This window comes from Phaenicophaeus curvirostris, chromosome 11 (assembly GCF_032191515.1).
Source record: "Phaenicophaeus curvirostris isolate KB17595 chromosome 11, BPBGC_Pcur_1.0, whole genome shotgun sequence".
Taxonomy (NCBI): Eukaryota; Metazoa; Chordata; class Aves; order Cuculiformes; family Cuculidae; genus Phaenicophaeus; species Phaenicophaeus curvirostris.
In genome coordinates, this window is record NC_091402.1 from 14,651,786 (window position 1) to 14,676,367 (window position 24,582).

General features: G+C 41.6%; 1 protein-coding gene across 2 annotated transcripts in view; it reads right to left on the reverse strand.

Annotated features, from left to right (window-relative positions):
• Positions 1–24,582, reverse strand: part of FGD5 (FYVE, RhoGEF and PH domain containing 5) — a 92,929-nt gene that overhangs the window by 7,135 nt on the left and 61,212 nt on the right. For both annotated transcript variants that reach the window (XM_069866033.1, XM_069866032.1), the window contains exons 9-16: positions 22,949–22,999; positions 21,890–21,948; positions 15,193–15,264; positions 14,089–14,157; positions 8,063–8,146; positions 6,365–6,444; positions 2,246–2,345; positions 996–1,133 (exon numbers count right to left, since the gene is read on the reverse strand). In XM_069866033.1, coding sequence (XP_069722134.1) covers positions 996–1,133; positions 2,246–2,345; positions 6,365–6,444; positions 8,063–8,146; positions 14,089–14,157; positions 15,193–15,264; positions 21,890–21,948; positions 22,949–22,999 — 653 coding nt within the window. The remainder of the gene's footprint in view (positions 1–995; positions 1,134–2,245; positions 2,346–6,364; positions 6,445–8,062; positions 8,147–14,088; positions 14,158–15,192; positions 15,265–21,889; positions 21,949–22,948; positions 23,000–24,582) is intronic.

Consider the following 24,582-nt stretch of genomic DNA (forward strand, 5'->3'; position numbering starts at 1 on the left):
AAATATGATTTAAATCTTTATATATGCTCATACAAAACAAATCCTCTGAGCTGGCTGGGAGAGGAAGATGGATAGTGGACCAAATGTGACTCTTTCCTAAAACTGTGCCAGTCAAGGTAACTTTACTGACTGAAATGTGATTGTTATAGGTTTACACTGTTGTAAGCCAAGCAGAATTGCTCATTTTATTTAGTTGCATTCCATTGCTGTGCCCATCTCCCCAGGAACGTCTGCCTTCCGTACTAGTGAATCACAGAAAGACCACTTAAATATTACTTCTGTTTTCACAGCTTTGTTAGGGACACTGTTTTCTCAAGCAAGTTTGCATGTTCCTGCTGTCCCTGTGTAGTTACAGATTGATTTTCTCTGTGAAATTAGAAAGAAAATAAGTAAACACTTATTCATGCTAGCAAAAGTTACTGGTAGTTTGATAAAAAAAATGTCACTGAGGCTAAAAGACAGCCATTACTTAAATCAGGACTGCAAGTTTATGCGTATAAAATCTCTGGAGCAAACCCAAGAAAGCCTAGAGATCCCCTGGGCTTCAGGGCAAAAGGCAGCAGCATGGATCAGAGGAAACTTCCCCTTTGGTCACTGACCAAATCATGCTCTACAGCTGAGTTTCTTCAGTTTTCTTGGAAAATAATTTTAACAGCTGTTATTAAGGACAGGACATGGACTGGATGTGCTACCACTCTGCCCCAGCACAGAGCCTACACTTTTAGTGTGTTGCTTCATTGTCTCTGGAGCTGCCTGTATATCAGATATAATGGCCAGACTCAGCAGCAAGCCGTTGGGGATTAATTCGACCCTCAAGGGAAGGTTACTGTTGTTCTATAGAATCATTACAAAGCTAATTATCTAATCTAGCAAAGCACTAACAAGTTCTGTGAGTAATCAAATTCTGGTCTTGATGTTGCAGAGGCTACAGTGGTGTGAGCCAGTATCTTAGAGGTTTGAACAAAGTCTCCCTGAGAAGTTTGTACAGCTCTTACCTTCCCGCAGGCATGGCAATGATGTCGCCTCAAAGTGAGGGTAAAGTCACAGCCGCAGTTCATGCACATCATGACATGAGACACAGGTACCAAAGTAGGAGGCCTCTCACCCAAGGGTATTCCAAGCTTTTCCCTTAGCTTAAAATCAAACAAGAACAAATGAAGAAGCATCCATACTTCCAAACTCCACTCAGTCAGCCCTGCTTCATCACATACAATTCTCCTCTCATTTCAGTCTACCTTCACCTGCTACAATCCCCAAATTTTCTTATGGCTAATGCACCTCAGGAGATACAGCTGCTTCAGTACTGAAAGACAATGGCCAACTAGTATGTACTGTACTGTTAAACCCAGAGTCACAATACATAAAAATCCATGTAGCACTGACACTTTTCCACATCAGACCAGGATGCGATTCATTTCATATGCAAATTGCGAGTAAGACCATGAGTTAAAGCCATCTTTTTATTAACAGCTCTTGAAATAATATCCATAAAAATCTTGATGGTTTACAATTGAAAAGGGCTTGAGCTGTTTACGTCATTGCACCTTGGAACAGTTCTATGATGAGGAAGGAGAGAGTACAGAAAACAGTAAACCCCAAGATTAATTTACCATCTCCCCCAATCCAATTCTGATCCATACTTTCTATGGCTGATCTAAATATACATATACAGCTTTAGAAAATGTATTCACTGTTCTTATTTCTTGGAATGCACCACATTGCAGTGTTGTACAGGTGCATTTACTCCAAGCCCAGGAAACCATAGTCAATGTGGAACCCAACCCAATTGAATAAGCTGTGCTGTAAAGCTGTGTGACTTCAGTTTTAGCACCAAAGTATTATGGATTCCACACTGTTGGTCCTCAGCATCTTAGGGTTTGGCACACGTAGCGCAAGCTCTTGTGATTTTGGACTGTTTGTTAGCAAAGTTTCCTATGAGTAAGTCAGACTTATGCAGGCAAATAGGATTTAAACACAGAAAAATCAAATTTCTCCTTGTGCACATTCTGCTTTGCTCCTATTTAAGCAAAGACCACAGAGTACAGAGTTTGATTAACATTTCAGTGGGGACCCATGAGCTGTGATGAGCTTTATTGTTTAAGCTTGGCATACAGGTTTTAATGAAAATAGTAAAAACTTGCCACAAGGAGTTCTGCATTTTATAACTCTCCTCCTTTCCTCTCTCTCTCTTACTCTTCCTTCCTCCCTCCCCTTTCAAGCACTGAAAGATTTGTCTTCCTTTTACCTCCACGCCACTGTGGAAAGTGGAAGTGTTGTGAACTTTGTAGTCGTCTGGGATGTGTCTGCTGATGCAGCTGTACCAGTCATCCCTTTCCGAGCAAGAGCTGTGGAATGAAATACAGCAGAGCAGTCAATGCCACGCACAGCACGGGCTGAAACAAGCTGTTTCTGGACCAGAGGAGAAAAGCTTCCTTTTATAAATGTTTGCTTTTCCCTAGTACTGCATTAAACTGCTAATATTCTAACAAGGAACAAAATTGACTGTTAGACATACTCAGCGGGATGATTAGTGTAGATCCATGGTTAGGGCTGTGACTGAGAAGGAACTGAATGCCTAGAAAAGTTTTCAAAGTAGTCTCTGACTTTGCTATAATCCGCTCAACCCTAGATCACATCAGACAATATGAAATGTCTCTTTTTGTCACATCTGTCCTAGCTTTTAGGCACTCTAGTGCATGTAGTGTTGGCATGGGTAGCCCGGAGTAAGGATGTTTAGGCTCATCTCTGCAGAGGGATGCATAGATGATCTATGTGCTGGGAAATGCAGACATCTGTCACCCACAGCAGAGATGTGAATGCTTTCATTTTTGTCTAGCTCCATCACAGATAATCTCTGGTTTCTTGGCAAAGGGCCTGGACAGCAGTTTGGGAAGGAAGTTCTGCATTCCCTCTCGCCGCAGTTGGAGGGCCAGTAGTTCTCCAGACTGGCCCCTAGATGCCCCCTTTGCACAAGGCAGAACAGTGAGCACTTTGCACTTCTCTGCCAGTCCAGCTATCCCAGAGAAGCAGCAGGGCTCTTAGTACCTGTTACTTCCCAGTTGCATTTGCTCTGTTACAGCCATAAGTGGTCCTGCCTGTGTTAGCTGGCTTCCCTGCTGTGACTTCAAACTGGGAGCTTCCCGTCCCTCTGAAACCATGCACAGCTCCAGCTGTTCCCAGCACCAGTCACAGGAGGGAATGCGACTTAGTTGGTCTTCCCTCCTGAGCCACGTGAGCCACTCACATTAAAGCTACCCACTAGACTACTTGTAAAAATTAGCAGTGGCATCACTGCCAGCTGCTGTTCAGCTGTGATTTCCTCACTGTCCTCATGAAGGCCACCAAACAAGACATATGAGAACAATTTGTCTTTTGTGGTCTTAAAAAATAAAAGGCACAGAAAGAGAGGAAATGCCAGATTTTATCAATGATCTCTGACTTAGCATCCCTGTGCACTATGAGCACCAGCCCCTGTCTGAAAAACACCAGCCTCTATAAAATTCAGTGAACCTGAAGCAGAAATTGGAACAGAAATGAGAGTGTGTCTATAGGCAAGCCAAAGGGCTATATTACAGGTGATCATCTCTGGCAAGAGCCCCACTACCGGTGTGATGTTATTACTACTAAAAGTCCCATAAAATTACATTTTCTTAGAAATCTGAAGATGTCTATATCTTCCAGACAAATCATGTTGGAAGCCTGCAAAGCACTAAAAGAAATTCTGGCTTCAACCTTTCTCTTCCTAATTCTTTCTTGGAAATTCTCTTCACTTGAGAATTAAGATATGATTTTAAAAAGTGAAGGAAATCATGGGGTATATAGTGATGTAAAGTAAAGCCACTTTGGGAAAGACAGATAAGAAGGACAATCTGCTATTAAAAACCTGATATCTAACTGGCCCCTTTAACCTCTTCTCCACTCCATTAGGCATCTCTAGGCAGTAATCACAGGTTATTAGTGTCTAAATGTGGGAATAACACTGGTCTGCTGATGAGTAAGATAAATTATGTCAATTGGCCCTGGCCTATTCTTAATTAGCTATTTCATTGCATGAAAGCTCAGAGGAATTTTTGCTTAACCTCTGAGGCTCAGAGAAGCTCGGACCTTGACTCACCATTGTCACATTTGGTCCTTGTGTGATTTTTGGGCTACACCTTTTGTGCTAAATTATCAGTTATCGATGTTAGCTCATATATTCTTCCTTGAGCAAATAGAAAGAGAGAGTCAAATTGTCATTGCAGTCTCCTGGACAGCAAGGGACATCCATGCAACCCAGAAACTGGACTGGGATGGGATTTTGTTGCAGGCTATTGCTGTCACTATGAATTAGCCTTTTAGGAGCTGACACTGACTGTGTTCTCCCAATGCTTTAGTGTTTTAAATGGGCACCACGTGGTTACCCCTGTGTCCAAGAACGTTTTTGAAATTCAAATAAAGGCATAAGAGCAGTATGAGCCTTCTCCATAAAGGCTCTGTGCTCAGATCTGTTACCAGCTCACTGCAAGCCAATAACACAGCTCCTCGGGTGAGCCAGGTATTTTCAGCAGGAGACGTTAAGTGCCATCTGCTCATACAGCCATGCTGACTTCTGAGCTCTGGTCATCCTTGTTCTACTGCCTTTAGTCCCTCATCTCACACAAGTCTAAAGACACTGAGGTTTGGGTTGTGGTTGTTAACAACTAGCCTTCGGTGCAGCCTTGCAGCACCTTGGTGTAAGCAGTAAATGATAGTGTCTTTAGGGACTCTTGAAACCTTCTGATACTTTTCTCTTTGCTGCTCCTTTTGGTGAGTGTGGCAGGCCAAGGATGCTGTGCGGTGGGGCTGGGAGAGCATGCTGTCCAATGTGTGTCTCATCAGCTCTGCCAGCCAGTACAGAAAGGGAAGGCGAAAAGTGTTCTTGGGTGACTTATGGCAGATTGCTCCCAGAATAAGTAGCACAAGGAAGGGAAAAGGCATCTGTCCCGGTGCTTTGATACAAGTCTGGCTGTTATCAGAAGGGCGACCTTAATTTCAGGCCCTGGTTCTATCTCCTACCAAAGAAATAGAGCTTGCAGTGGCCTCAAATGCTTTGTTTGGGCTAACCAAGCACAAGCTTGATACGAATACAAAAGGCAAAGAAACAACATAATAATGCAAGCACAACTCCCGAGCTTCTCACTAGGGATGCCAGCTTCAGCTGCCCTGAATAAGGGGGACATGCAGCAGTTATTTCCCCTCTACAATACCGAAGGACTGTACACATCCTGCTTTTGTAACTGGCAGCGGGTAGTTCAGAAGTTACTGTGTGTATATTTTGAAGGTTGTGATGAGTGCACAGCTCTAAGAAAGTCTCAGACTTTTTCTCATTTGCTGGTTACAAAAGGAATTAGACATACAGGCTTTCACAGGTTTCTGAGCATCCCATAGATGGCAAGTGCTCTCGGAAGAATGAGAGATCCAGATTCTGATTCTGAATAGGTCCTCCCTGTCCTGTTCCACAACATAATTTAGGGAAGTCTGCTGTGTTTCCATCCATGCTGCAAATGTGGACTGATGATGGGAAAGTCAGTACTTAAAAGCATCGAAGACCTCATTATTCGCAAGTCTTAATTTTAATAGCGCTGCTAGTGTGTTATGTCTTTTGTAGTAAACTACACCCAAAAATCATGCTAGCCCCCTTTCTACTGTAGTTTTAGGTAGATTTACAGGATAATTTTGGGCTAGAAGCATGAAAAAAAAAAACCAGTATGCTGCTATCTTCTGTTCAGAAACTGACCTACAGTCTCTTTTTGGCATTAGCTTGTGATTCTGACTCCCATTTGTAATCTGTACCAGCACTACATGAACTCATTAGTAATATTGCTTTTATTAGAAAGTCCCATGAGGTTGCCAGTGAGGTTTAATTTTGTCTTTGTCATTTAAGCATTATTAAATGCTTTTATATCTATTGCATAGTATTACCTAATTACTATTTTCTCCAGCAGTTTTGCAACCCTAGTGGGATGAGGTAACAAGTGAACTCACAAAAGGGAGTTCAACAAGGAACTTAGTGTCACAAGGGAAAAGCATGAACGATAATGGAGAAGACTCAGGCTTCTTAGTAACAGACTTCTTTATCTTTCCTTTCTCTTTAAGACGTTATCAAGAGCTGACTTCTTTACTCAGTATATGAGTTGAATTAGTTACATTTTATAAGCTTCACATTTACAATGAATATCTTTATTGTGTGATCTAGAACTCGGCCATTGTCTGTCACAAGAGCACAAGCTCAAATTGAGATAAAAAAGAATGAGACACAAGTTAAGCTTTGGGTATTGGTTAGACTAATGTAGAGACATGGCTCCAGAGTGTAACATCTTCTGCCGTGGCTGTTTGGGGACAGTACCTTGCTGACAGGGTCAGGCAACATTCATCACATTCAATCTTCAGGACGTTTTGGGCTTTTTCTATCACTGGGCGGCTGACCTAGGAACAAATGCCATGAACAAGAATGTAGACATGAGTTAAACTGACTGTAACCAGTCCACAATCCAAGTCTCAATGCATATGGGTCCATGATGTCCATCTGTTTCCTATTTCAATGCAAAGAGATGGTCAGGTAGGGTTTTCTTCTTCTTCTGTGTTGCTGGTGTAATGAGGAATGCTCTCTATTTCAATTTGGTGGTGGTGCTAAAGGAAAGAAGTCATTTAATCCAACTATAAAGGTTAGGATAAAGTATCCATCAGGATTCAGTTTTAATATGACAAGCTTAGTGGATGTTTAGTCTGACAAGCATCAGAGCATTTTGGGCAAAAGTTTTGGCTGTTCTTGGAACGAATGTAAATATCTTTCTTTCTGACATGCAGACATTATACAGTGAAGCACTTCAGTTCAGTGAATGCCTGTGTGCAGCAAGGGTCTTAAAGAGCAAAAAAGAAAAGCTACAGCTCAGCTAAAAACTTTTCCCTGCCATGCAGTGAATTATTTGCCTGGTAATAGCAACAGCCACTTAGGAGAAACATACCTTCACACTACTGATACGCTCTTACTGACAAGCATCTATTATGCCAGTGACTCAGTGTTTCAAACATACCCTAACAAGTATCTTCTCTACAATTCCTTTTCACTCAGTGATAGAGCGTCTTGGCAATTCCTACCCCAGCTGGGAACCTATAGTGAGTTAGTCTATCAGGTCTCTAGGGTGACCAGCCTTCCAACTTTTCACAACACCTCAACCCACCTGTGTCATTCCGCTGGAATTAATGATTAGTAATTCTCATCTTTCATGTTTCCTAGCTCCCCAAACTCCTGACTTGACACTTCAAGTCTTTCTTCACATAAATAGAACTTGGCATATTAGCTATAGAGCAGTTACAAAGGTTCTTGGCAGGAGGCATGTAATAGATGGCTAGGTAAGAAGCAGAGACCTCTCCAGCCCAGTATCTCCTGTTGCAGAGGTACTGGTGCTGATGGATGCTTAGGGAAAAAATGTATGAAAAGGACAATTAAGTCCAGTTTCTGTACACTGCAATTTAGAAATTTACGGAAGACAAGACTGTGTTTATATCATTACATGCAATAGCTCCCAATATACCTTTTTCCTATAAAGCTGGCTACTCACTTTTGAACACATTAATGCTTTTGATGAAAATAGTTGAAGGGCACAGGAAAACCAGGCAAATGAAAGCTATGTAAATTTTTGAGTGGCAGGAGTTTAAAACCAGGCAGACCAAGCCCTAGTGAGTGTATTGTAGGGAACAACCATGTATTGGCTGGAGATACGAAGAGAAGAATAGATAAAATGGGATAATAAATCTTTTCTGTCTCCAGTTTCATAATCAGTTGGTAAATCTGATTTTGGCTTGTATTATTTATGCAGCCTGAATATGGCTGTCATACTAAGTCACAGACTTATAATCTTTTATATGTTTGCTTTATATTATTTTTCCTTCTATCTCCTGTAAGAGGCAAGGGAATCCTCTGATAACAGGTCCGTCCCCTCCCTCCCCTTGCCCTCAGCTGGATATAAGACATAAACCAGGAAAGCACTAACAGCCCACTGTACAGCTTTAATTCCAGCCTATAATACAGATGAGGCATTACCTTCATGCCTGACACAGCCAAGGTGTTTTTCAGTCGGTATTTGCCATCCTTCTGGGGATACGTGTACAGCAGAACATCATTCATCTATATGAAGAGAAAGACAAAATCAATAATTTGCAATATGGCTTGCAGGCTTGCCCATTACTCCTGAGGGGGTTGCACAGAACATGCAGTAACTTGATGAACTGCTAGGACTGTTACTAAAGACAGGCCCAAGCCACACAGCTTAGATCAAGACCTATATTTCCACAAAACTCGGGGGAGTCTGCATCCAGGACTTTGATTTCTTCCCACTTTTGACTGTTGCTAATGGCTAAGCAAGTAGATAATCAGCTCTTTTTTCTTCAGCTCGGCTGAAACAGCTCATTGTTTTAAGGGCAATGCCATGTTCAAGTTGGGGAGGCAGGCTTTACAGTTACTACCTGGCAGCACCAACTAACTGGCCAGGACACTGCAGTGTGGACTCTCTCAAGGTCCCCCCGACACTGAAGCTGCCACGAGGCGTGCACTGGGGTTGGGCTTCATGGATTTCCATTTTCTGGGCAAAAGGGAAGTGGAGGGGAGGAGTGGTGCCACTGTCTGGCAGAATGATTCAGGGATGAACACTTTGGATGTTTGAAAGCACTAACTGTACTCCACTACTAGCAAAACTTGCCTAGACACGACAGCTTTGCTGAATCTGTGGGCTGCAGCAGAGACCATAGAAGGTCAAAAATGAGAAACTTATTTTATGAGGAAAAAAAATCTGTACCTCAACACCCCAGATACTTCCAGAGTTCTCAGAGCTCCTTGCAGAATGTGTGTTTTCCAAACAGCTTCATACTAAATGGGATCAGATGTCCTCTGCTGTTTGCCTGACTTAATCATAGACGTTATGGCAGCCTTTCAGCTTCATGCCAACAAACAAATAAAAGCAGAACTGGACCTTGGAGGTCTCTGCTGGCCTCTCCTTCCCTTCCTACTAGAAGGAACAGCAATATCAGTGGTCCTAAACATTGCAGAAGTAACACTTGTGTATGCACATTCTGTGTTTTACTTAAATGAGCAGATCGTGTTCTCTTGTTGTCTTTCCCTGGCCTCTCCCATCAGTACCAATATGCATAAAATCAGACAGCCCCTTAATTACTGTACAGGGATACTATGAACAAAGATGTGCAAGGCAATGTAAAACCAAGGCACAGGTAATACTATGTGATGCCACAGACAAGGCATCTTAAATGCAGAAATTGTCAAGAAATTAAAAAGTAGACAGAAACCAGCTTCACTTGGATTCCTCTGTGACAAAGACATTTAAATATAGCCAATTGGATGGTAATAATATTATATTTTGGAATGAAATCTGTGATAAAAGAAGGGAGGAAACTGAAGAATGGTTTGGCAATAAAATAATGTGTCCTATGCAACTGAAGTTGTGGGGGTTTTAATAGCACTGCCTGTACACCTAAAACTACTGGTGTAAAATTTTCACTAGTGTGCTTGCCTGAAAAAAGCGGAAAGTGGAGCCTTATGGATGTTTTCTTAAAAGGTCATAGTTCAGCTTTCTTACAGAGGAGGAACAATGGCTAAAGAAAAATTACATGGAATTAATACTCATGGGATTAAATCCTTATCACCTTGGACTAACAGCAAAACTGTTGTTGCCTTTATTAGGGTCACAAGTTCACTGGTTGTCACCAGTTTGTTAAGTTGCTGTTTGATTCACAGCAAATCAGGTTTATGTGCATTAACTGCCTATATTTAAAATGCAGATTCCCATTAACATGAGGCAAAATATACTGAAGAGTGACTTTACCCAAAACTTTTACTTCAAATTTTACTACTTTTAACTTTGAATTGAGTTTACTGAGTAGGATTAGCCAATATTCTTGTAGAAGAGGCTGACAAATTCTGGTTTAACATTTTAATAAAAAGACTCCCACGCTCTCCTGTATTGGTTACTCTAGTGTGTATTTCTGTGTCCTTCTAGTAAGTCTTAACTCATGCGGAGTTTAACCTCTTTGAATATAACACTTCTCAAATGAGGATATAAAGGCATACTGTCAAGCCTGAACAGGACTCTCATGTTCTCTGTAGTCTAAAGTGGTGCATTTATTCTTTTGCAACTATACAATAGAATTTCCTTACAACAAGGTGACAAATGGCTTGTCACAGAGTTTTTCTGTGATTTACTTATTGCTCCATAAATTACCCTCCATGCTAACATTAATCCAATCAGCACAGTGACACCTGCACAGCACTGACCACATGACGATTCCCAGTTTAGCCAGGGCTATGAATAACCAGAAAATTCATCACAACTTACTGCACACTGAGTAGCTGAGAGGCTAAGGTAGAAAAAACTGAGCAAATGTAAATCTTTCAGTGAAAAGCAGTGGAAAGCTATTTATTAGTAGCAACTAGAACTCTAGCAGCCAGGCAAATAAAAGGTCAAAAGGCAGGCAGACTTTATTGCTAACATTAAGAGAATACTCTGTGAAATAAAAGGATGCTAGTGAAGTCCCATATTTGCCTGTTGGTTCTTCTGTCTTCTGAATGTACAAAGGATTATATGAGAAAACAGAACTTCCCCTGCCACTCATCAGCACCAGTACTTAAGGCTTGTTCCAAACCACAAGAAAAGGTAACTATTTATGGCACTAAACCCAAGGAAGTGAACTCCTAAGAGACATTTTTCAGGATTCTGCCATAATGTGCTACTGGATTTCCTGAACAGAAGCTCCCACTTATTGTATTTATTTTAAAAGTTATATATTTCTTTAAAAAGCAACTCATTCTTTTAGTACTGTTGATTAAGGATGACACCCTGGTGCATACTGTTGCAACAACAGCTCTGATTAGTATCCCAAGATTTTATTAAACATTAGTGATTACTTTGCTTTATAATTGCCCCTTGGAGTTTCTTTCCTCCTTCTGCTTTTCACAGCAGATAATGGCAAGCTATGATTCTGAGGTCCCACCAGCCACAGCTTGACACAATGAAATTATTACAAATGTTTCAAAGCTTTTTGAGCAAGGCACACAAATGAATGAAGAAAGGAAGGGTTTGCACTAGCTGCTCTCTCCTGCACCACATCTACGCTGGAGATCTGAGTGGTGGCTGTATAAATGGTATGGACAGAACTATCAGTACCAGTGGTTTCATGCACCCTCCTGCATCACACTGCAAACTTCCCTGCAGCAGTGAGGACTGGGCCACGATAAAAGTTGATCTTGCAGCCCCTCAGGTATCTGTGGTAGAAGGGATGGACTGCCACAAGCACCAGGGGAGTTCCCATAAGCCCCTGGACTTCAGACCCATGTCCTGTTTGCCAGAATACTTTTGAATAATTGGGATCCTGAAACTGCTCAGATAATGATATGGCAGAAACGTTCCTGTTCTGCACTGCTCCACACACACACAGAGTCCCCAAAACCAACAGTTGATAACACGGGGAAGGAAGGATATGTCTGCTCGTTAATTTTCATTTTTTCTGTTACTACTTTTCCTCCTTCCCCTCTTCTTTTTATAATCCCCTCTGTTGTGATGGGAACCCAGTAACATTTGAGGTCAGTGCAGATTTTCTAACCTACAGTGTCCAAATTTATTGATCCAAACAAGTTTATCTATGCCCTGCTGAACTGCTGGCATCAATATCTAATGTATTCCCTGTCTAATAGCTTCTACCATGTGTTTGGGTTTTCTGAATGTTTTAAAGGGTAGTTTATTATGAAACCCATGTTGTTCTATTCAAGTCTGTGTTAAAAATCCCCTGAGTGTCAGCAGAGCAGCTTGAATGTGTGCTGGGGCTGCATTTCCCAATCTGTGACTCCTATACTCCAGCCCTGCCAGCTAGAGCATTAAACAGTCTCCCATTTGATAGCAGCTTCCCACACCCCACTTGCAATACAAGCAGCCTTTGTAGAGAAATTCTTGGAAAAGTGAGATAAGAGACAGTGTCTGAGTTGGGGGTGGTCAGTGGGCTTGCCAGTGTCAGCAGCCCATACTGTACTGCAAAGAGGCCCCAACATCCTTGTAAACAGAGACTGGACTCAGGAAACAGGCGCACAGCAAAACTCACCAAACATCCTGCCAGGAAACACCAGATTCAACAATGCCATCAGCCTGCACAAAACAGGCAGCTCAAGTAACCTTGTGATACACACAACACCACCCCCCCCCAAAACACAGGCCCATCAAAAGCCCCTAAGTATGTGTCCTACACACGCATGCCTATATGGGCTGTGCACAGTCATGGAACACTCCTCATGAGCATATATACAGAGCACAAGCACACACCACCAAAGCACACCCTGAACTCACAGGCCAAGTAGGAGTCTGGAACATACTCAATTTTTATAACATATTCTAACTACAGCCTTAGTTTGGTGGGTTTGTCTCCCAGGATGTATAGAGGTTAAATTCTCAGGGTTATCCTCCACTGAAATTCTCTCCAGGTCCTGGGCTTGACTCAGCTTCAGTTACTAAGAACTTCCGAAGATGCTGTTTGTGTAAAAATCTGTTTAATCTGTTACACTAAGGTAAATACTCTCATTTCATCCGAAGTTAACCCAAATGTCATACGTGTCAGGTTATGGTGAGCTTTTTGAGTGACAGATGAAGTGCTAAGGGGCATGGTTTAGTGTTTGATAGGAATGGTTGGACTCGATGATCCGGTGGGTCTCTTCCAACCTGGTTATTCTATGATTCTATGATTCTATGTGAAGCCAGTTCTGAAAGGGTTTTTTTTGCTTAATACATTAGGACACATTCTTATCCATCCAATTGCCATATTCCACAGTGCTTTAGTTTCCTGCAATTTCACCATATATGGCATTGCTTTGCAACCTGAGAAGCTTTCAGGGTAGGGAATCATAGAGTGGTTTGAGTTGGAAGGGACCTTAAAGCCCACCCAGTTCCAACTCCCCTGTCATGGGTCAAAGCCCCATCCAGCCTGGCCCTGAACACCTCCAGGGATGAGGCAGACATGAATTCCCCATGCAATCTGTCCCAGTGCCTCACCGCCCTCACAGTGAAAAATTTCTTACTAATATCCAGTCTAAATCTCTCCTCTTTCAGTTTGAAACTGCTTCCCTTTGTCCTATCCCTGCACTCCCTGGCAAAGAGCTCATCCCTGAACCTGAACCAGCTTTCCCTGAACCCAAAGGCAGATATTTGCCAATAAGTTTCAAGCTCTTACCAAGATCCAATCAACTCTGCCCCACCCCAACAGGGATGTAATAGAGAAAGCCTGACGTGATTGCATCTGTAGTGTGGTAGAGCTGGAAAGCAGATTTTGGTTTTTGAAAGTGACCACTATGGTTTAGTCTAGCTCCACCACATACTTTGCATGACAGCATATTTGGTCACAGTTTGCCTTTCTGACTGAAGGGAAGAAAAAACCTGCTGTTTCTGAATACTGAGAGCATCAACTAACAACAGGACATTGGCTACTGTAAAGTCTCCATCTGCCAAGAGACACTTCTCTCTTTCGACTTAATAGGAAACTGGAGGGGCATGTTCAGAGGGACTACTCTGACACAATGCACACAGTTATCATGTAATTTATAGGTGTGGACAGCAAGAACTGAGACCCTGTCCTTGAGCTTCAGGATACAAATCTCTCCCAAGTGAGTCCAAAGAAAGCTTTCATAAACTTTAGCAGTAGGGTGTTCTCTGTGGCTTCTAATCAGATCTCATAAGGCTTTAGGGTCCCTGACTTCCAAGTGTGAAGCTTAATAGCTGACAGCATTCAGGAGCTCCCATCCTCCTGATCACCTTAGAAACTTGCACTCCTTTGCAGAACTATGGCCTAGTCAAGGCTGTAGGTAGCTGTGGCACATATGGCTGGCTGCATGGCCCATGCCCCTGTATGCAGGGCCAATGGGACATGTGAAAAGGCTACAGCCCTGTTAGCAACCAAAACTGACACCACATCCCTGCTCATGGTTGAATGATTTGCAGCCTGAAAGTTTCTGCCAAGGTTCAGGACTGTAGAAGTGCAGGAGAAGATATGAGACAGATGGTAAAAATGTAAAAGAAATCTTACCAGGAACAAATGCCGAGGGTGCCTGTTTTTGCCGGAGACTTTCATCAGCGTTCCCTCTTTAACAAAGACCTGAAGAAGAAAAGAGCAGATTGTAATCCTGAGACTTCTCATATCTTATTAAGAAAAGAGAATATTCCTTCTGTGGAAACAGCTACTTTAACTGCTTTCATAAGCACAGGAAGAGAGCAATACTTCAGCACTTGCTTCTAGCCTTATTCCTTATGATCTGGCTTAGTCTTTGCCTGGGTTAGCCCAGCTGCTCTTACATTTGTATCAGTACTGAACGGGCTGGAAAGCCACTTGTCCTCAGCCCACTGTGCTCAGGAGTGACTGGCACAGACTGCAAAGCTCGTGTAATGGGCTTCAGAAAGGAACTCTTGTCTTTAAAAATCCTCTAAAATAGACAGAGCAAAAAGAAAAGGTGAAACCTAGGGTCTCAGCACACTACATCCACGTAACTATGCCTGTGTACATAACCCGTACATGTTTGCAAACACAATACTATGTAGATAGGATGATGCAAGTAAGCAGCTAAGCCTGCACACTAGGACTTGATTGCAGTAACATTTGAAAAGGTCTAGAATAATTGATCTACATCAGTAGATTAATAGTCATCTACTCTTTCCAGATGGAGAACAGAATCTGGTGTAGTTTTCCACTCCAGACTAATTTATATTCGAAGAGATCAATCGTGTAAATTCTGCATGCTGGGCTTTGCAGAATTTGTTAAAGCATTACCCTGCAAGGGCAAGTGAGAATACTCGTTTTAGGGAAAATATAGAGGCTGACTGCAGTATCTGGCTGATGAGGATTCTTGTGCTACAAGTATGCATGCCTTGAAAATTGCTTCATGAGTTTTGCTAAAGATATTGTACTGGAGGAAAATTTAGAGTTGCAGAACTCAAGAGAGAAATATTTTGGAGTGTCTCTCTTTTTGCAGTGCCAGAGCGATGGCTTTTTACACAAACCAGTGTTCCAACTCTTATCACAGCAGCTCAGTAAACAACACCTGTAGACGTCTGAAATCTGGCCATCCACACAATCAGAGATATAGCTGGCCGGAAACAATGCCCTTATCAGCATAGGTCTGCCTGCAGCACTCACCCTTCCTGGCTGGAGGAGGCCGCTCTGCCCTCTCACACTGTGCTCAATGTGTACCAGCTTCTGCAAGTTTTCCTGAGGGAGAGAAACAATGTTTAGAGACTGAGTGCTGACCATTCTTTAGACAAGCAGGCAAACCTTCCCTCACCCCTTCTCACCATCTCTAAAGGTAGTATTACAGAATTAGGTTTCACAGAGAACTGAGCTCAGGGATCTTACACCTAGAAAGTCTTCTTCCATCCTTGTAGGTTTTAGAAAACCTCATTACCTGCATTCACATCTGCTGTGGCCTTCTACAGACCTGTTACCTCTGTTGCCTTGTTTCACCTTCAAAAGGGCCTTCTAAGGCCATACAGTACATATACATTGGCCTCCTTGCTGTCTTTCTTGCTCTGGGAACTAATAAACTGTGAGCAGAGACAAAGTCTAGTATCTGCTCCAAAGGCCTGTGCATTAGTGGCATGACAAGGATAATCCAAAGCGTGCTTTGATACTCTAAGACTGTTGCTAGGATTATCTAGAGATTTATATTCTGTGATAATGGATTAATGGCTTTGCATGGGGGGTTTAGAAAGTTAACTAGTAAGCCGGCAATGAAGCTGCATCTCTTTTGATGCTTTGCAAAAATCAGGAAGTTCATTGTCGAACTGTGTTCCTATTAACTGCCTCACTTTGCAGGTGAGGCTGCTAAAACCAAGGCTTGTGCATAGGATTCAGCTGTGGTTTTATCTGATCAGAACAGTAGAATGGGCTGCACAGCAGCGATGAGTCATCCCTGGATGTCTGAAAATTAGGAGTCCCTTGTCTAAGGTAGTTGTTGTATCCTGAATCTTCAGTTATGCACCCTGATAAACTACAGACTAAGGACCATATTTGATAGACCTTCATGAGCCAGCAGCCTTTGACTACAGTTTTCTACAATGACAGATAATGGTCTGTTTTCCTATGCTCCATTAATTGGCACTAAGATACCCCTGAGCTTAGTTAGACTTGATTAGATTGTACAATGTATCTGCCTGATACAAATCAGTGCTGTCTACAGAATCAGCTAATTAAGAAGGCTATCACAGATACCAGAAGGAGCATATCCATGTCAACATGATGGTCTGTCAAGGCTAATTTACCCTGCATTTCAGCTAACACAATTAATGTACCTATCTCAGCTTGCTTTTTGAGATAAGCCTGAAATACCTCCATATGTTACTGCCCCGGTGAAACATTATATTTGTTTAGCATGATGTTAAGTTTAGTTCTTAATCAGTAACTGCATATTAAACATATGGAAACACCTACAAACCTTGACCTGCATTGTGATCATGCAGTGTAACAGGCAGTTGGCACATTTTCAAGGATTTCAGCCCTCAAGTATCTCTTTTGCAATGCAGGAAGTAACAAATGGAAATTTTCAGGTCACTTCTAAAATACTAAATGCCAACAAAATGGAAACAGAATGTATAAACTAATAGCACAGAAAATACCAGGGATCATGGAACAGCTGACATTTGCGAAAGACATTTGCAAAGGACTTTCCCATCACTAAAGGGTATTCTAGCTCCAGCAAAACTTGTCAAATTGACAGCTTCCACAATAGAAACCCCTTCTTCATGCATGGAAAAGGCAATGCCCTCCTGTGAGTGCACCCGTGGCCAATGCTAGCGCTGCTCAGCAGGGTTTCTGCAAGAGTGAGAGAAGTTGCTGCAGCTCAGATGCACTTTAGCTTTCCTTAGGTCTGTTGGCAGAGGCTCCTGTTGTAATGCTGATGTTTGCAATATGGACACATGTTCACCAGGAAATGGACAGAGATGTATCGAACTCATTTCCTGCAGGAAGTCAAACAGCCATCACATGTGATGGAGAGTGATTTATCTGGGAACATGGGCAGCTGAGGGAGGTATAGTTTTCCTACAGTTCCCCTAAAACTCCCTATTTATATAGTTTTCTACATTCTCCTTAAAACTATCACCATTCTTCTTTCAAATATCCTTCACAAGCTATGATTAAAAAATGAAAACCAGGCTCCACCCAACTAGTACTGCAGATGTGGATGCCTGAAATCCTTCTCTGGCCATTTTAGCAGTGAACTGCAGCTTCCATCATATTATAATTATGTCTATGCAGGAGGAAGACCTCCTCAAGGAATTCACCAGCTGTTAATAGCAACAATGATTAATAACTCTTAGCATCTCAGAGCCTCTAACAGACTGTAGAAGTTCAGAGAGCAATACAAACCCTGCTTGGTTCAAGTAGTGAATGTCTCCTAGAGTTACAGACAGACAATGCTACGCAGTGATGGCCTTATGCCTCTGTTTGCACATCTGTAAATTGTGGATAATATTTTCCTACTTGATGGAAATGCTGTGGAGATAGTTAACATCATAATGTGTCTGCAAATCTTGGGTTAATAGTTCCCAGGGAAAAACTGCTAAGAGTGTTATCATCGTAAAACAAAAAAAGCTAATAATGAATCACTGCTATGCTGCAGAAAAATGTAGATCACCACATGCTCCTGCCAGCTTTCTGGAGTGTAGTTTGATGAGTTGATAAGTGGCAGCAGAAATCTTCCTCCTTCCAGGTACATGCCATGTCTAAATTATTGCTTAGATCTTCAACCATGTACATGACAAGTTATTAACACTCTGTCTTGAGCAGCATTGCTCAGTTTGTTCTGTAATTAGCGTAACCTCTTAAAGTCTTTGTTTTTCTTAAAATCTGAGAGAAAGGGAAGAACTGCTGGTTATGGGTTTTGTGGATGGGATATTAATTCAGGACAACCTCTGATTCAGCAGAATATTGAACTTTAATTCTCATGAGCCTGCACCTTCACACAACCCACAGCATTCACACATATGCGAGAGGAAATTTTCCTTCATCTCTTCCAGACTACAGTTTTGAAAACCAGCAGATGTGTTCTCATGACAGCATAAAAAGTGAAGTGTAAAAATCTATATGGAATTTGCGATGAAGTTGTTACCAATGGACACTCTTAATAGTGGTTATTATGCAGTCTGTGACTTCTGTAAAACTCAGGTGATATGGTGATGCTCTGCAAGTTAAAGTATGGCTTAGTGGAGATAAAATCATTTCATGGTGATGCAACACAGCAAGTTTGATTTTGGCCACTTATGTAGACTTCTAACTTCAAAAAAGTATTCATACAAATCTCCCATAATTCTGAGTGAAATCTAAGGAAGCACAGGGGCCAGAAAATGATGCTTGGCCTTGATCTGTTAAGAACTGAGCTCTTACAGTTCTCAGCCTCTGATGCAGGTGTCCCTAAGGCTCTGAGATTTCTGTGGAAACTTCTCCCAAGATCTCAGTTTTATGAAGAAATATTTATTATTTTGGTACAAAGAGTGCTTTAATAATGGAAAAGTATGATTATCAGCGCTTTGCCTGAGGAGATAAAAAATCAGAATCAAACCTATTGAAAACTTTGCTCAGTTAGTCCATAGTTCCAGAGTCATTCCGTAGAGTAGCCAGATTACATTTCCTTTTCTGATAAAACTCTAGGGCTGTTATACCCCAGCCTCCTTGCAATCTACGTCTGTTCTTTTGTCTTGGTAAAGGAATAACACTTATGTAGTAATTAACTACTGGTTATTGCTAGCAATGCTGAACATCACTCAGAATTAGTCTGTAGGAACATTGTTGACATGTATCTTGCTTTTCTGTTATTTTTTATCTCTCCTTTCCTTCTCCTCCTTCACCATTCCATCTGGCTGTAATGTAACTACCATTTCATCTACCAAGACCTCCCTCCCAACGTTTGTCCCCACCCTGTCCACTACAATGCCTGGTGACAAAATAGTTTGTGCTGATACCTGAAGAATCTTTAAATAAAGCTGAGAGTAAGCAACCAAAGAGATCAGCATAGCTGATAGTTTACACTCAGCAAAGGTGTTCAGGCTGCTTGCTGAAGCAGAGTGTGCTGCTTTGTCTACATGTGATTCATGTTTGGAACTTTTCCTTAGCACTCCAGAGAAGTGAAAGAAATGCCCTCTTTAAAATGAAAATTTGAAAGGTTTGGGTTGTCACAGAGCCACATCAACACAGCAAATGGGCTGATGTTATTTTATGAAAGGGGGAATACATACTGAGGCAGATGTGCTAGAATGGAGTTGGGGTGGAGAAGCTTGGAGGAGAAAAGCAGAAACAGACTTAAAACAAATCAATAGATCCAAGATTTTTTAAGTTTTCATTGAGTGAAAATGCAGATCTGAATTTTGAATTTCGACCTTAAACCTTGAACTTCAGAAAGCTCAAAATCTTGATCTGTTGTCGTGGCTTGAGATCACCTCTGCACAAAACCAGAAACCCACCAGGTGGGCTTCACATTGATCTGTGGTAATTTTGCCGCTGGGTTCAGGAGAAGCAGGTTCAGAGCCTTAGTCTCAATTTCGAGGTATCAGCTGAGGAAGGAGAGAGTTCCACGAAGATAAGTTTCTCTATCCAGGAAATAGTAAGTAGTTTCAACTGCAACTTATCCCTTTCTGATACAAATTTAGAAGGCTTAGGTGTCTGCTGCTGGCCATGAGGAGATCATTACTGATCCTGGTGCTCTGAAACAGCCCATGAACACACGGGCTCCATTTATGACCTTGGCACGCATATCAGAGACATGGCTTTTAAACCTGAGCAGCAGAGATTTCCAGATGCAAGCAAAAGCTGACGTTCTTGGCTCTTGGATTCATTTGTTGCAAGCAGATGCTTCCACTTCTCTGAACAAAGCATGAAAGCTTTAGTTTTAAAAGATGAAGGGCACCTTGGGTTTTGAGATTCTTTTATTCTTACCTCCCAAGCTGTTGCAAAAAACATCCTTCATCTAGCTGACCTACCGCGTTTTCACATGTCACACAGCCTGTGTGCTCTGCTTCACCCAGCGCTCCCCTTCCCCTGCAGCCACAGGGCAAAGGCATTAAAGGGAACACGCTGAGTCAGCAGTGCTGCTGCGTAGCCGTAGTGGCCTCCAGCATGTGTCTTTCCCTAAGAATTCCTGTGCATTCATTCTTTCAACCTTAAAATCCTATATGAAAACAAGCTCTTACTAAGAAAGGCTGACATTTTATTTCTTCCCTTCATCTGCATTGGTGCCCAGGTGTTTCTTCTGTTTGTCTCTTGAATTATGTGTTTCAGTGCCTGAGTGATTATCAACAACCCTCTCTCTGCTCAGCAAATGAAATAATAAAGAACTGAATTTAATGCCATCTGTAATTAACCATAGGGAAGGATGTTTGCAATGCCAAAAAGGTCTTTAATTTAGCAAAGGCACAGCAAAATCCTAATGCAGGATGTTAAATTCAGCAGTGTTCAAATGAGAAATAAAACGTGAAAGCTTCCCAAAAGATATAATATGTTCCAACTCACTTGAAATCCCTGTGGCACAATGCAAGGATAAAATACTTAAGATGAAACACCTTTTGAGAAAGAAACACTCCTGTGTTTCATCCAACACTACTGAATGAAATACATGAGTCCTGGGATGAGGTGCTTAGCTCTCTAACATTCATGCTGTTGAACAAAAACCACAAATAGTCAACATCTTTCTTAGCAACTGCACTTACTACTTGGTAATCTAAATGCCTTAAAAATGGCATTTAAAAAGAAATTTGGGCTGTAATATGGCTATTTTTGAGGTCTAACAAGCCTAGAGTTTCATCATAAAAAGAAATGTAATCAGGACACTCTACAGAATGACTCTAAAACTACGGACTAACTAAGGAACACTTCATTAGGCTGCAAAGCCTGTAGGTGTAATACTTCTTTCTAACTGCTTGAAATGAATGCTAGGTCTGTGCAGCTAAAGCAAACATGGACCTCAGGAGAGAATTTAGCTGCAGGCGTGGGTGGCTAGTATTACAAAAAGAATGACACTGCCTTTAGTTATTACCCAGAGGTCCACCAAGTTGAATTCCTCCAGAACCTGCTGGATCCCGTGTCTGACAGTCTCTCTGCTGCTTCCTATGCCTCCCAACACTGCTTCTTACTGATGTCAATAGAAAACCCTTATCATCTTAGCCAAAACTCAGACCTAGATCCTTGGAAACAAATGATCATAAGACCAGCTACCTTCACGCTACCGTTGCTAGTAAATTAGGGCTCTTAATATCACGTAAGCAATATTAATAAATCACGCTGGCCTTACAGAAAATGTTCAGTTCTTTAGAAAAATAAATAATCTATTTAGATACCCAAATCTGAATTTAGATGTGAGCTCTAATCTATGAAATTCTTGGCCAGTCTATTTGGTTGTATGACCATTTTCAAAGATTATAAATCATGATCTATTCTTCTGAAGTAAAATGGGATTCCAGAATTATGGAAAAATTATGTAAATGAGCTCGGAATATAACTTTAACAGTACATTTGTGATGTCTTAAACATTTCATATCTAAAACCAGGCCAGGCTAGAAGTAGAACCATGAAAATTCCCGTCTTTCACTTCGTGGCCCCACATACCATTTCAGCAACCCCAAAGGGGAAAACAACCTTTGTGCTGCTTGCTACAGTGACCTATGTCTTGTACAGCTGCACTAAGGGGCACAGGCCCACTCCACGTCTGCAATATTGTAAACCCAGATCTGTATAAACCCTTGAGTCTCATCCCAGAGGAGACTTCAGAATTTGGAGATACACCTTCACTTCAGCAGATGGGCAGGAAGACACTATCGACTGGGAGACCGTCTGTCACGGTAGGACTCACCGCTTGGAGCATGCTGTCATTGGCTCGGTCTGTGATTTCAGAAACAATGAATAAGGCAGCTGAGGGATGAAGCAAAACAAACACCATAAATCACATAAAAAAATAGGAGAATAACCCAAATCCCTTCTGTTTGCAAGGGCATCTTTAAAAATAATCAGGCAACATCTCTAGCAGCAGCTCCTTTAACTTCTTTGACACCTTCAGAATGCAACTGCCCAGTGTATTTAAGACACAACACATTGCTGTCAGTTCCCCTTCCCTTCATCATTCTCTTGTGCAAAACTGTGCATCACATTTCTAGTGACCAAGAGAGTTCACAAGGTCCCTTTTAAGCACCTAGCATGGCACAACATCTTTTTGTGATGTTTCCTAGTTGCAGATTTTTGATAATTGGAGATTGTGGTAGGAAGAGATTAATGTAACCCAGCTTTAGCAATCCAAACACGTGGCAGTCTAAGGTGATCTGTTTCTCCTTGCAGCAAGGGAGAGGACAGGTCATCTATCCCTTTCTGACATGTCTGTATGAAGAGGCTACTTGAATTCTTGATTGTGCACAACTGATCTTTATGCAGTGTCTCTCAAGTTCCCTTAGGCTTAAGGAATCCAGAGTACAGATACACGAGTCAAACCTCCTGGGTTTCTCCAAAGTTCACATAGCACAGCAGGTATACCACAGGTAACAGTACAAGAACAAGCAGGTGGAGCCATCTCAATTGACTTAACAATGACCAGGCCAACTGTAAATGGAGCCAAAGACTGGGATTTCCCCCATAACTGGGGCAGAACTGCACAACTCTTGTATAGATGGTAATTTCTTCTTCTGTAAGTTCACTGTGTCAAAAACAAAGGAAGCCCATATATTTCAATGAAAAAAAGATAGGGTTCTTGCCGTAAATAATTTGTCAAAATTAGTAATCGGTTTGTACAGATCTTACATCTAACATACTAAGACCACCTCTTGAAAATAACTCTCTTCCAGATACCAACAGTACAGATCCTGTACCTCTTTAGAAGCAGAGTTAGCAAAGCAGTATTTTTGTTCTGCCCATTTAATTTTACCTTGTGTAGCTTCATACTCTGTAGAATCAGGGCAAAGATTATTCAAGTAATCTGTAGAAAATAATCAAACACAGACATCCACGAATCAGAATACGGAGCTACATAATCAGAATACGGAGCTAGTGCTACTAGCTAAAACATAAATTCCTAATCATAGAATCACAGAATGGTTTGCGTTGGAAGGGGCCTTAAAGATCATCCAGTTCCAACTCCCCTACCATGGGCAGGGACATCTCCCACCAGATCAGGCTACTCAAAGCCTCGTCCTGTCTGGCCTTGAATGCCTCCAGGGATAGGGCATACACAGTAATGCCCCATATCACTTTATTCCAAAAAATTAAGTGTATGTAGCCTCTTTCCAAAGCAAAACTCAACTTTAGTGTATACTGCTAAAGAATCAGTACAAGAGCATTGATACAAATTTAGATTCATCACATAACTTGGCAGGTATAAGGGAGTAAACAGAGGATGACAAAAATATTTCCTTGTTTCTCAACCAAGAGAATTGCTGAGTAGCACCACTTCAGAAATAATTGTTCTTCTAATGAATTCTATTTTCCCATCTGAATGAATGGTGTTGGCTGTAATGACTGGTTTTCTCTATTTATAGTAGAAGAGCTCTATGAATTTTATAGACACAGGAGGGAGACCCTGGTTCTGTTCATGCAGAGTTCAATGATTATTACTGAATTCAACCACATTCCGAACACAGGTTCTGTAAAATGCACACTATGTGACTTACATTTACAGAAATTATATTTGCATTATATACAAACCTTTAACCTGTCGGTTTAATCTGGATGACTTGCCTTGGGTCATCTGTCTGTTCTTTGTCTGGGTCTTTATGACTGCAGTGTCTGAGCACCAGCATTTTAAAAGCCTAATCCTGAAATACTTCATTCTTATCTTTCTGGTGAATACAGACTCCTAAATACTGCATCCAAGAGCTAGGCCTCTGTGCTGACAATGGGGCTGTGCATGGATATCCATTTGCTTGAACATCCTATCCATATATATTTCTCTTTCTAGTGCCGTGCCCTCCCTGGCATCCCAAAATCTCCCTGGCTTTACATGCATTTAGGAAAGCACCTGCCTGTACTCAGGCAGGCAGTGGTTGTGGGGTGTTATCAGGTAATATTTAGTGTTCCTTCTCACAGCTGCAGGCTCTGTCCTTGGCAATGGACATTTAACTGAGTAGGCAACTCCTTTTGGCTGTAGTGCAGTAATTGGCACACCAATATCCTCATAAAATACCCTTCCTTATCTGGTAGAAACAGCCAGTTATGAACACACAAGCACACTTGCATATTTTAATTCAGGGTTTTTTTATGTTGTCCAGAGAATCTGAAGGGCTGCTCTGTTTCAGACCCACCCTGTCCTAGCAGGTAAAGTGGGGCTTGGTTTCTTAAGGAGAAGAACTGAAGCAGTAAACCTATTTTCTGTAGTATCTTGATCCAGTAAACCTTATTTCACTATGCACAAAAGCTTCCATTTTCCCATTTAGTGCTAGTACCTGGGACAAAGAGGAACTCAAATTGCTTCAAGCATAGATGGCATCCGATCACTGGAGCTGCATTGGAACCTTCTGTCTCTCTCACAAAACACCATGCTTCATGTTTGTAATTTACCTTGTG